Genomic DNA, 12555 nt, shown 5'->3' with positions numbered 1-12555 from the left:
TGGTTTCGAGCTCGCTCCACGACGGCGCGCTCCGCGTCGACATCACTCCTTTCCACCCTTGGACCCCACGTACACGGCGCAAATGCGGGGTGAGTAGGACATCAAATGGATTTCGTACGTCTTCGCCCTGCTGCAGCTATGGATCGCGCACTGACGACAGCAAGTGGGTGAGGCTACTCGGCGGGTCGTCCCAGAAGAAGAAGCAGGCCGCCCCGAACAACCCCCAACAGCGGCTGGCACGCTTCCGCCAGCGCTACAATCAGATACTGGTAGGCCTGGCTGAGTCACCCGGAATGCTGCGAGTCTGACACATGGCAGCAAACATGGCAGAAGTCGACCAACCTCGCCCACGACCGCGAAGCCCTGGGCAACATCCGGCGCGGCTTCCAGGCCCTCACAGCCATCCTCAGCGACGAGTCGCGATCCCCCGCGCCGCACATGTGCCTGCAGTTCGCCGCCGCCCAGCAGATATATACGGCCGTCTCCAAGATCGCGGCGACGGCACACGATGAGGGTACCGTTAGGGACGCCGTGGCCTTCTACAATGCCCTCATCGACAGCGAGGAAGAGGACTTCCTCGAGAACGACGTCTTCGCCGCCTCGCTCATGAACTTCATCGACCGCACAGTCGGGTCTGGCAGCATGGGCATAGGAGAGGACATCGAGGCTGACATCGTGGAGCTGCTCTTCGGCATCGCAGCCAAGATCAGGCTACAGCCAGAGATTCTGCATGTCTGGTTCACGACCACATCCGCAAACAGCGAGGGACGAGTGCTGAACCCCAAAACCGATTTCGCCGGCGTCACACAGAAAGAGGACTTCCCTTTGTGCTATCAGCTCATCGACCATGTCCACCACGAAGGCCGTATCGGGGATTTTGCGCGCACCGGATTGCTGTACATATTCGAGTCTGCGTCCAGGTCCATGGATCTGGAACAGTGGATCGTCAATAGTGATCTGCCTACGCTCATGGCGACTGGCTTGGGAGCACTTTACAGCCAGATGAGCAGGTATGAAGCGCACCGAACCCGAGACAACGAAGCTAACATTGTCCAGAAAGCTATCAATACTCCACCCCGCGCATGACCTGCCTCCTGTCTTACTACTCTCCGACTACACCGAGATGCAGCCCAATCCACAAGCAGAGAACTTCTTCACACCCGACTTTCAGAGCCATCTTCTCACCTTCTTGTCTTACCTTGCGTTCTGGCAAGATGTGCTCGAGCATTGCAGATCTCTGGATGTTAGAGTTACATTGATTGACCACTTTCAAGCTTTGTTCCTCCAGCAGCTATTGTGTGTTACTCTTGTATGTCTCCAATATGTACATAGCTGACTCCGTGCAGATACCCTTCACTACTTGAGTCGTCCGACGCCGATGGCGGTTCATCCGTCGCAGTACTTACGTACCTTCGCCATATACTAGATGCGCTTGACCACCCCGAGCTCGTGCACATGATGCTTCAGTATCTACTCGCACTCCTGGACTACGCGTCTACCACGACACCACGGTCCCCCGCAGCTGTCAAGCGCCGTCAGTCACTTATGCTGCTTACTGCATCGGATAAGGATGAAGACAAATTGAACCCATCTTTGTTCAATCTGGTCGACTTGGTCTTGGGAAGCACCGCATCGCGCAATCCACAGACGGTCATTGCATCATTGAAGTTGACGACTGTGATACTGAGCAAAAGCCATGGATACGCTCTCGGATCTCTCGTCAAGGTGATGAACTTGCATCATAAAGAACACAATAGAACTGTTGGATCCCTGAACAAGGAGCTTGAGCTGTACCTAAACCTCGCCATCGATCTCGCCGGCTTGGAAGGTGTTGATGAAGCGTACGAGAACTATCTAAAAGATACTCTGAGTTTGTTGGAGTCACATCCCTGCTCTTTGAAGACCATCGCTTTACCCGCAACGTCTTCGAAGAGTCCAGGATACTTCGACTCGACTGAAGCTTCAGCTAGGGAGGTGGATCCACATCAGTTGCTTCCAGAAGATCCGCTCTTCCAGTCTCTTATGGATTTACTTCTGAGGTTCCTTACGAACGATGTCGAGACAAATCTGGCGCTTACTGAGGCATTGATTACGCTCGGCACCTGCTCACAACTGCGTCTGGAAGGATGGTTATCCGTGGACCCTGCCGACTACCACTTCGAAAGCGACAGTCCTGAAGTCGAGTCGTTCACGAATGAAAACTTGCGCGCCATGTTCCTGGCAGAAAGGTTTCCGAAATGGGAGTCCTCTGCTGCTCCTCAACTGTTTGCATGCCTGCAACGTCTCCAGACGCAAGTCGATGCCCTGCGCAGCGATATCAAGGACTGGGACGAGCACGTCGCGAACCGTAAGCATGCCTTCCGCTTCCATCAGGATCTCGTAGAGGAGTCAAAAATGTCGACGCCTCAGTCAAAGCCTGCGCGACCTCCCTCGGAAACTCCAGTTGGATCTTGGACGCCGCAAATACCACAACACGTACGTAACCAACCGACGACGCCCTCCAGAGCGCAATCTCCGAGAGGCAGGAAGGAAACTCTTTCTGAGGCAAGGAACACACCCACTACATCACCCGCACCATCAAGATATGGAGGCCAGACACTCGTTGGTTCACCTGCCCGAGCATCGTCCCCTATGTCAGGAACGTACGCCGTACAGCAGCCTTCTTTGATGTCCGACGTCGACGCTAGCATATCACAGATCAGGATGAGTCAGTTCGGCAAGAGGCGTATTCGCTTCCGCCGGCCGGCTGGATCAAAGGAGGTGGAGGTCATGCTATCGAAGTTCCAACCACCGCCAAAGGAACCTTCTGATGACGCGGCGACAGGTGCTGAGGATTCAGAAGACGATGATATTCGAGAGGCGAGCTTACTACACATCATTACAAACGTGGTCATACTGCAGAACTTTGTGTTGGAGCTGGTTGCGTTGATGCAGGTCAGGTCAAGTCTGTTCAATGAGGTCAGATTCATCTGATTGTAGGTTTGCCGAGGGAAGCGTTTGATGTAGTAAGAATATACCCATTTTTATCTCTCCTTCAATACGTCCCGAGGAACATCTTGTAGGACAGTCAGGATTGCCTGGGCATCTTCCGAGGCATCTTCGCGCACGTGCACGTCGGCCGCTTTCGGGATGGGCTCTGCAGCGGAGAGTTTCCGACAGCCCCTCCAACGTCATCTCCCACACTTTCACATGTCGATCATTCCACCCCTCATCCATCATCAGACGCTCGCCTACACGAGCTTGTGAAAGCGCGAACCCGGAAACACGCGAAACTCGAATTCAGGCATAAAACCAGGATTGCATGTGCTATCATCCCAAGCAGGCCATGATGAACGGCCAATGGCTTGGGCAGCTGGGCAACTGTGGCTCGGCAACGTAATTCCTCGAGCCGATCGCCGGCCGAACGACATCAGCGCATCGTAACTTCCGCTCGCCCACCCATGGCGAAATCCGGGGTTTGCCAAGGTACCCCATTGTTTGCCAGCTGCCAGACAAACGCGTGCCAGTCGACACTAAGACACGCGGTCTGGGCTCACGCAAGGGCCGAGGCTGGCGGAGCAAATGGGTGTTTGTCCTCACACCCGCGGGTAGTCAAGGCAGGCTTCTGATCAGCAATGTATGGAATATGACTGAATGATTTCCTTGCGCTCGTGCTTTTCTCGCTTTCCTAAACCTCATTTCGAGTCTCCTTCTTGATACCCGTCGCATAGCTGTTGCTATTGATTAGCTTGCTTGCTCTCCCTCTGTCGTCATCTCTAGAAGCCGAGGTTTCTAAAGCGCATCACAGCTCTCGTTCAGAAAGTTGGGCTACAGCTCAGGATCGCTCCTTCAGTGTCACAATCTCGTGTAACCCCACGTGCTCGTGCCTTGGACGCCCTTTGGTCCCAATTCGTCGCAGCAAACACCTTCCTGGACACTTGCGCTCCAACTCTACACAACATGTCTGCGAAATCAGTACAAGGGCCTGGCGGCAAGAAGCCCGCGTCGGCGGCCACAAACTTGATCGGTAAGCCTCAAATTGGGAATTTGGAGGGTATGCAACCGCGATGGCAGGATACTGACGCGACATGAAGCCGGTGGTGGTGCTGGAATGATGGAGGCACTCGCGTGTCATCCTCTCGGTGAGTTACAAGTCCCCAAGCCTACGTTATCTGCGCATCAAGTCTAATTGGATATCAGATACGATCAAAGTCCGCATGCAACTGTCAAGACGAGCTCGCGCTCCAGGAGTACGTCCCCAATCATACTTTCGAAGCGGTCGGCATATACTATCCAGAACGTCACTGATTGGTGTACATTACAGGCAAAGAAGCGCGGGTTCATTACGACCGGAACTGAGATCGTGAAGAGAGAGACAGCATTAGGCCTATATAAGGGATTAGGCGCCGTTCTCACAGGCATCGTCCCGAAGATGGCCATACGCTTCACAAGTTATGAGTGGTATAAGCAGATGTTAGCGGACAAAGAGGGCAATGTCGCGTCAAAGTCTACATTTATGGGTAAGTTTGAAGCTCGCGGAATCGCAAGGCGCATCTTTTCGGAACAGAGTCTACTCAAGAATGACCGAATACTAACACTTTACAGCTGGTCTTGCCGCTGGTGTCACGGAGGCCGTTCTCGTCGTCACACCTATGGAGGTCGTCAAGATCCGTCTTCAAGCGCAGCACCACTCGATGGCCGATCCGCTCGATATACCCAAGTACCGAAACGCCGCGCATGCCATGTATACTGTCATCAAGGAAGAAGGTGCAGGCGCATTATGGCGTGGTGTCTCGCTCACAGCCTTGCGCCAGGGAACAAACCAAGCGGCAAACTTCACTGCATATTCGGAACTCAGGGCGCAGTTACAGAAGTACCATGGCACAACAGATCTGCCTGGCTACGAGACGAGTCTGATCGGTCTGATCAGTGGTGCTGTTGGTCCGTTTACGAACGCGCCGATCGACACCATTAAGACGAGGTTGCAGAAGACGCCTGCGGAGGCAGGTCAAACTGCTATTCAGAGGATAGTAAACATCGGAAAGTAAGTTCTCGAGCGCAACCAACTTCCGAGTGTTAGCTGACAATTCACAGCGACATGTGGAAGCAAGAAGGTATCCGCAGTTTCTACAAGGGTATCACACCGCGTGTGATGCGAGTAGCCCCCGGTCAAGCTGTCACATTTACCGTGTACGAATATCTGAAGGGTGTGTTGGAGAAAGGCAGAGAGATGCTGCCTGGTGGGGCATATGAGGAGTGAGCTTGCATTGTGTTTCACAGTCCGTTGAAGAGCGCCCTTCGATAAGCATACGTTGATTTCCAAGTATGTTGAAGCCTGTAATTCATGTGAAATACAACAACAAATGAACTTCAGAAACGCCACTCAGGGACCAGACTGCATGATGGAAGCAGGGCTGCCAAGGTGCATCGGCCGTCCAGCCCACCTGCCCCACTATAGTACAGCATCACCGCTGGTTCGACGTCAGTGTACACGTTGAAATCAGTGCATTCAACAACATTGCAGCCTCTTCTTTGAGTGTCTCGACAACCACAGAAAACACTGTAGTAGAGACTTGCCAAGATGCAGTCTGGTATCTCCGGTAACGATCTTCCAGCGCGCTCCAACCTCGCACCCCACTAACAACGCCCATAGCTTCCCAGGAGCTCAAATCCGCCGTCGGCAGCCTCATAACCTCAAGCTCGCAACGCGGAATCCTAGCCACAATCCAAAACGAGACCATCATCCCCAGCGACACCATATCCTCGTCAGCATCGACTTTCCTCGCCGACCTCTCCAATCTCCAGTCCCGCATCCAGCCCAATGCCGCACTCTACCTTCTCCTTCGCCGCGCCGACTCGCTCTCCTCGCCCGACAAATCTCTCGTAGCCGTAACATACGTACCCAATGCCGCGCCGGTACGCCAGAAAATGCTCTTCGCATCCACGCGCCTCACTCTCGTGCGTGAACTAGGCGGAGAGCATTTCAGCGAGAGTGTCTTCACGACCGAAGCATCAGAGCTCACGCCGGAAGGCTGGGAAAAACACATTGCGCATACAGCGTCTGACAACCCGCTGACAGCGGAGGAACAATCGCTGCAGGATATCAAGGCTGCCGAGGCCCTGGAGAGCAGAGGCACACGCGGCCAGGGTTTGGCCCAAGGAGGCAGGATCGCTATTCGGGCTGATGATGAGATTGGCGGCGCGTTGAAGAAGTTGGGACAGGGTGGAACGGATAACCTCGTGCAGTTGCGCATGGACGGCGCGTCGGAGACGCTTCAGCTTGTGTCTTCTTCGTCAGCGACGCCTTCGACTCTCTCCCAGGCTATCGATGCTAAGGAGCCGCGGTACTCGTTCTACCGTCACGATGACGCTGCTGCGAGTATCGTGTTCATCTCGACGTGTCCGAGCGGAGCGAAGATCAGGGAGAGGATGCTGTATGCAGCGAGTAGGGGCAATGTGGTCAGTCTGGCGCAGAACGATGGTGGGCTCAAGGTGGAGAAGAAGATTGAGGCGACGGACCCAGATGAGATTACTGAGCAGGTTATCCTGGACGAGTTTAAGGTGGAGAAGAAGGAGGAGAGCAAGGGATTTGCGAAGCCAAAGAGACCTGGACGGCGGTAGGTGGCATAGCAGGTATGAAAGTGGACAACACGATGGGCGGCAAAACTTATCATCAGAAGCATAAATATCAAGATGACAATGGATATCATTCGCATCATACTGCACAAGTTCGACTGGCACTGTGCTATTATCTACTCTCCGTTCCTCAAGAAACCCCGGTTACCATGCGGCCTCCTCTCCATCTTCTTCCCGAACCTAACGCCGGGTTTCCCTGCCTTCTTGTCCATTTCGCGCCCCTTCAACCAGTGTTCACGTACGTTCTTCGTATTCCTGTTGACCTTGGGCGGCAGCACCCGGTTCTGCTGTGCCAATACCGCTACGCTGAGCTTGCCCTTTTTCACATCCTTCGCTGGCTTGTCGACGCGCTCCAGGAACTTGATATGGTGGTTGAGCTTCTCCTTCCTAAGTTCCTCCTCTGTCTTTCCGCGGCGCTGGGGCGGTGGCGTGGGAGGGCGCTGGTCGTCGATGGTCTCGAGGAGGGAAGCGGGCAGGAGACCGTTTGATACGTCGATGTCCATGCGCGACGCAACTTCCGGCTCTTTCTCGAGGGGGCCGGCGGCAGCCTTTGCTTCCTTGGCAGCTTTCTTCGCCAACTTCTTTGCCTTCTTTTCCTCACGCTCGCGCTTTGCAGCTTGTTGAGCAGCAACGAGTTCCTCGCGCGCTTGCCGCTTGGCCTGCTCCTTTGCTTGCTGAGCCTTCTGCGCGCGGTCGGCTTCGGCTTGCGCAGCTCGTGCTTTCGAACCTGCAGCGGCTGTGGTGACTACCTCGGGGGCTTCGTCGTCCGAATCGCTTGCTTCGTCCTGGTCGACTTGGCTTGTTTGCGTTGGGGGTAGTGACTCGATGGGCTGAGAAGCTTCATATCGCTTGTGGCCTTGCTTGATCGCAACGGGCGAATCTTGCGACTCGGCAGGCTCCTCGCTACCAAAGCGTCTATGCGTCTTTTCAGGTTGTGCTGAAGGAGGCGCGTCGCCTTGCGAGGGTATAGGAGCTGTGCTGCTCTCGTACGAGGACGTTGGAATCTCGTCGGGGAACTTGGACGGCGTCTCTACAACCTTCTTCGGGCGGCCTCTGCCTCTCTTCGCTGAGCCTGGTGCCAGCGTCTGGCCATCTCCAGTCTTAGCCTTGGGTGTAGGTGATCCCTCAGGTTGCTTAAATGTTGTGGCGGGCGTCGCGTATACTGAGCCTGAACCTGAACCAGGCTGCTGCGCTGGTGTGTAAAAGGACGGATTTTGTGAAGTTGCTGGCGCCTCTTCCCTGCCTTCACCGAAGCTGTCCGTGGCCGTCGAATCATCCGGCGACTTCCTGCTGACTACAACGTGGGGACTCGATCGGCGTCGGAGTGGCAGAAATTCATCCTGTGTCGGCGTCTGAGGGTCTTGGGTCGCAGGCGCGGCGGCGACAGCAATTGTGTCTGAGACATCCTCTACGGACTCTTGCGAAAGTCCTTGTGAAGGCGCATCCGAATCGGCCGACTGCTTGGCAGATCTCTTCTTGGAGGACGACGCGGGCGCAGACTTCCTCTGCCTTTTCGTTTGTGTCGGCGTCTCTAGCGACTCGAGTTCTCGCTTTCCTGCGGCTTTCCTTGTCGAGCTGCGCGGCGTCGGTGTCGGTGCGCCTGGCGTCTCTGTTCCGCCTCGTGTAGTGACCATTGCGTCTTCGTTGCTGTGGGTTGATACGCGTCGTGTGCGAACCGCGACTGTTCTTGTCGTTGCTGCGTTGGTGGATCGCGCGATGTGGAAAAGATTCTGGCGTGCCAAGATTTCGCGGCCATTGCGGACCCCCGAGACTAGCGGGCCTGGTGAATTCCAAGGATTACCGCATCGCCGTTCACCAACTGTCGAGCAGTCATCTCGTAACTATGTCGACTCCTCGCGCAGTATTACGCTCAGCAAGCGCAATCGCGCGTCTAGAGCCATGTTTGTCGTGCCGATCGCGTCAAACAACTCTAGCCATCCGCTACAATGCTACGAGATATCCGATGGCCTCGCATTGGCTTGCAACGGGCATGCGAACCCAGAATTATTCCATCAACCGAAAATTGGATCCAAAAGCACGTGTTGAAGTTGATACTCGCGCTCGACTGGGCTTCTACACCATATGCAAGCAACAAAGCGTACTCAATATCGAGCCGCGTACGGCTCTGAGCATCTACAATGACTTCGTTGCGAAAACGAAAACAACTTCCCATAGCGACAACGTTTTGCGGATAGTCGAGAGTAGGTTCGCGGCCCATACTCCCCTCTATAGATGGCACTGACATGAGCAGAATACAACGTCCGATTAATTGATATTACATCTCTTGCGATGGCCACATTCAAAGTGCCCGATCTCAGCAATCCAGAGATAAGAGCTCGACTGCCTCCTAGTCAGCACAAAGAAGTCGCTGGTATGCTTCTGCAAGGATGTGCGCACGCAGGGGATCCTCTCGCGATCGTACACATCCTGACTGTCGTCTACCTTGGCAATTTGGGCAACCAGCCCGCTCAAGAGATTGCAAGGCTCTTTCCACAGAAAGATATCGCCCAATACCGCCAGCTGCTCGACACGATTGACTTGCAGACCTTGGAAAAGACTCCAACTCTAGTAGTTGAAGTTTTGACTCTAAGAGGACTCTTCCTTGAGCAAGCAGGACAGAAGCAAGAGGCCATAAAAGCATATCAAGAAGCCATCAAGCCTTCAACTCTTAATGATCAAACTGGAAGGCCATTAACGCATGCGATGCAATTTCCCCTTATAGCACCCTGGAATGCGCTCGGTTATCTACTCAAAGCAGACAAAGATCCGAAAGTACAGGCAGAAGCTCAGTCATATTTCCAGAAAGGCGCTCTCGAAGGTGATGATCCGCTTTCATACTACGAACTCGCAGCCTATGAGCCGAAAACAAGCGAAAAGTGGTTGCGGTATACGAGCAAAGCAGCAGCATCCGGTCACAGACAAGCCATACTGGACCTCACTGGCTTCTATCAAGAAGTGGCAGCATCGAACTCGTCTGTTTTAGAAAACGGTAGCATACGACATGCGCTCAACTGGTTACTGACCTGGAGACGCGGAAGCGCCGCGAAGCTTGCGCGAGAGTGGTTACATGTGGCGTCTGTCGTTGGACACAAACCTTCCATGTTACAACTTGCGGAGTATTACAAGTCTATTGGTCATGAAGAAGAATACAGGGACTATTTGCGTCTGATAGTCGACTCTGACAGCGCGGCCCTTTACAAAGAAGAGGCACCACAGCTTGTGCAAGTTGCGAGGTTGCGGCTTGCGGGAACCCGGTAACAGCCAATACAACCAGTAGGAGACCATGTCCTGTATACTCCATTCTCTTTCAGTGTATCATGCGTGTTCGCCGCGCTCAGACGCACAGCCTGGTGTCGTTTCAGAAGCAACTTTCATCTGAAGTGTCTATCAGACAATTACGCAACTGTTCGATGATTCTGCGCAAACGATCTCCACCCCAGATCGATCTCGTACTACGCATTAGACATACTTATGTGTGTTGAAAGACATCTTGGTCATATCCTCGACAAAACGACTATCTCCGGATCTACCCCGGCCTACCCCACCTCGGCAGGTGAGCTACTGGCCTTCCTTATCTGGCACTCTGATAGTGGCCACAGCATCCGATGACTGCTTGAAGACTTAAATTCATCGCCAGTATGATCATCTATCTACTTAACACATACCATTCTGCATCTTCACGAAGACATTAAGCAAAATCTACCATCAAAAATCGATCTTCGATCACTTCAATCTAGCATAACATCTGTTCTCACAGTCATGTCGTCTACTATCCCTCTCAACAGTCATCGAAAAGCCTTGATAGGCTCACCTTCAAACTTCTGGTCGCACTCTACCAAGAATGGCTTTGACCTCACCCATCCCTCTACGCACTCGTCACCAACTACCGGGCCCACACACACCATCCAGACACGAGCTGATGCCATCACAATCGATCCTTCGAAATCCGCCCTTGTCATCATTGACATGCAAAACTTCTTTCTCTCCGAAGCTTTCGGCCGCGGCCAAAAAGGTCCTGGTCACATTGCCTGCGAACAGTTGGTCAAGTACGCTATCCCAGCTGCACGAAAAGCTGGCATCAGGGTCGTATGGGTAAATTGGGGGCTTACGGAGGAAGAAGCCAAAGAGATGCCGCCAGCTGTGAAACGCGCATTTGGCTTCTTCTCCATTCCGGAAGATGCCGATTTTAAATCCGACGACGCTTTTGGACACCAGGAAGGAAGCGTGAGCATGGATCGACATGGCAAAGAAAACCTGTCTTTCTACCGTGGTATCGGTGCTGACTGCGGGATGCTCAAGTTTCCAGACGGGAAAACCGTAGCGGGGGGTAAATTACTCATGCGCGATTCTTGGAACGCAGCGCTCTACCCTCCACTTGATGCCATGTATGTCGAAGGCAGCAAGTTGGAGAGTAGGCCTGACGTCTGGATCCATAAGAACAGGATGAGCGGGATGTGGGGTGCCACGACACCCCTCAAAGAGTTTCTGGATAAAGAGGGTATTAGGACGTTGTTCTTCACAGGAGTGAATACCGACCAGTGCGTGGGTGGAACCCTGACTGATGCATTTAGCAATGGGTACGACTGTGTTCTGTTAGGTGATGGCTGTGGGACGACCACGCCAGACTATGCGCAGCAGTGTTGGGAGTATAACGCTGCTAGAACCTTCGGGTTTTGCGCCAGCTGTCAACAGTTTGCCGAGGGCTTGGGTAACTCTTGAATATGTAATCTACGTATCTTCATTCGAATCCAGAAACCGACGTAGAAGGATGGTGAGTACAACTGTAAAGTCAATGGTCTCCGTGGTGACTCTTGAAAGAGTTCCCAGGAGCATCTGTGGGACGGTCTAATCCACACATAGCCAAGACCAGTCTGTCCACTTCGTCACCTCCACATCCTATAAAACCCACCCTTCCTGAGCCTACTGCTGCAAAGGCTACTGAAGCGAGACGTTCCGGTTGTTGTCGAGCACGGTATACGGCCTGTTCTTTAGGTACGCCTCGGAGGAGGAGGTCTTGATTCTGGATTATTGGGGAGAGGACCGTGGTACGCAGCAAACCAGGATCGTTTTGTACAAGATCAGTAATTACGTTCTCACTTCTTACTAACTCCCACTGAAGCCCGAAACCGTCCTTGAAGAGAGCCTCGAAGGCGTCCACTCTATACATTGGCCAATGGAAGTATCCCGTGAATATTGTAGTACAGCCGTTTCTGGTTCGTTCGATCAAGTGATTACGTAGCGTGGTACTCGGTTCTTCGTTCTCCAGGATGTGATTGCTTTGGACTAGAATAGCATTTGGCCAGTCTGTACTGAGGCAGTCGATAGCGTCTTTTACCGTGCGGGACTCGTGGACCGCTGCTCGTTGTATCAGACGAGGCGCAATCTTATCTGATACACCGAATGGCGTGGATTGATCTCCTGCCAGTGTGATGACAAGAATATTGAGCATGATGGAAGCCCTTGCCAATGTAACTTTGACTGTAAACGACAAGGATGGGTCTGGAACTGAAAAATTCGAGAGCAGTAGATGGAGTCTTTTTATAACAACATAAATGTGCGCTGAGCAATCCTCAGCTCATCAAACGAAGGGGCAAGCCACACATGATCCGGCATCGTGAACAATCAAGCAGGGAAGTAAGCTGCCAGCATATCTGATGGGCTTATTCTTCCGCAAATATGAAGACATGGGAGATGTCCACGAAAGTAAGTTCCACCAGCTCTGCGAAGTATACTGAAAAATCATGTATTAAATTACACAGTTCAAGTTGCGCAGGAGTGGCGCTTCCTGATCAGACGATATCGCCCCGCCAAGGCCGCCGCGGACATCGGAAAAAGCCTCGGCTAAGCAGCGCGAACGCAAGAAGCAGCTCCGATGCTATCCCCCACCCTGGTTCTTCTACATCATTACCGGTGATACCCCCGAAACATTACGCTGCCCGG

The 12555-nt window shown here is 53.2% G+C and overlaps 5 protein-coding genes across 5 annotated transcripts; 4 read left to right on the top strand and 1 right to left on the bottom strand.

The window, feature by feature from the left end:
- Window positions 1-105: 105 nt before the first annotated feature.
- On the top strand, window positions 106-2973 carry J4E84_002889 (uncharacterized protein; the record flags this gene model as incomplete). The annotated part of the gene is made up of 5 exons (XM_049385507.1): window positions 106-114; window positions 165-269; window positions 319-1010; window positions 1057-1296; window positions 1347-2973. The coding sequence occupies 5 exons, from the start codon at window positions 106-108 to the stop codon at window positions 2971-2973; spliced, it is 2673 nt and encodes an 890-aa protein (XP_049246384.1).
- A 966-nt stretch (window positions 2974-3939) lies between these two features.
- J4E84_002888 (uncharacterized protein) lies at window positions 3940-6600 on the top strand (the record flags this gene model as incomplete). The annotated part of the gene is made up of 7 exons (XM_049385506.1): window positions 3940-4006; window positions 4074-4121; window positions 4180-4229; window positions 4304-4499; window positions 4585-5023; window positions 5074-5235; window positions 5595-6600. 7 exons carry the CDS (start codon window positions 3940-3942, stop codon window positions 6598-6600), a joined length of 1968 nt encoding a protein of 655 aa, XP_049246383.1.
- A 131-nt stretch (window positions 6601-6731) lies between these two features.
- J4E84_002887 (uncharacterized protein) lies at window positions 6732-8249 on the bottom strand (the record flags this gene model as incomplete). The annotated part of the gene is made up of 1 exon (XM_049385505.1): window positions 6732-8249. The coding sequence occupies one exon, from the start codon at window positions 8247-8249 to the stop codon at window positions 6732-6734; it is 1518 nt and encodes a 505-aa protein (XP_049246382.1).
- A 655-nt stretch (window positions 8250-8904) lies between these two features.
- Window positions 8905-9873, top strand: J4E84_002886 (uncharacterized protein; the record flags this gene model as incomplete). The annotated part of the gene is made up of 1 exon (XM_049385504.1): window positions 8905-9873. One exon carries the CDS (start codon window positions 8905-8907, stop codon window positions 9871-9873), a length of 969 nt encoding a protein of 322 aa, XP_049246381.1.
- Window positions 9874-10374: 501 nt separating this feature from the next.
- J4E84_002885 (uncharacterized protein) lies at window positions 10375-11334 on the top strand (the record flags this gene model as incomplete). Its single annotated transcript, XM_049385503.1, has 1 exon — window positions 10375-11334. One exon carries the CDS (start codon window positions 10375-10377, stop codon window positions 11332-11334), a length of 960 nt encoding a protein of 319 aa, XP_049246380.1.
- Window positions 11335-12555: the final 1221 nt, after the last annotated feature.

This window comes from Alternaria hordeiaustralica, assembly GCF_023758085.1.
Source record: "Alternaria hordeiaustralica strain BMP 2776 chromosome Unknown scaffold_4, whole genome shotgun sequence".
Taxonomy (NCBI): domain Eukaryota; kingdom Fungi; phylum Ascomycota; class Dothideomycetes; order Pleosporales; family Pleosporaceae; genus Alternaria; species Alternaria hordeiaustralica.
This window is presented reverse-complemented; position numbering and strand designations above follow the sequence as displayed.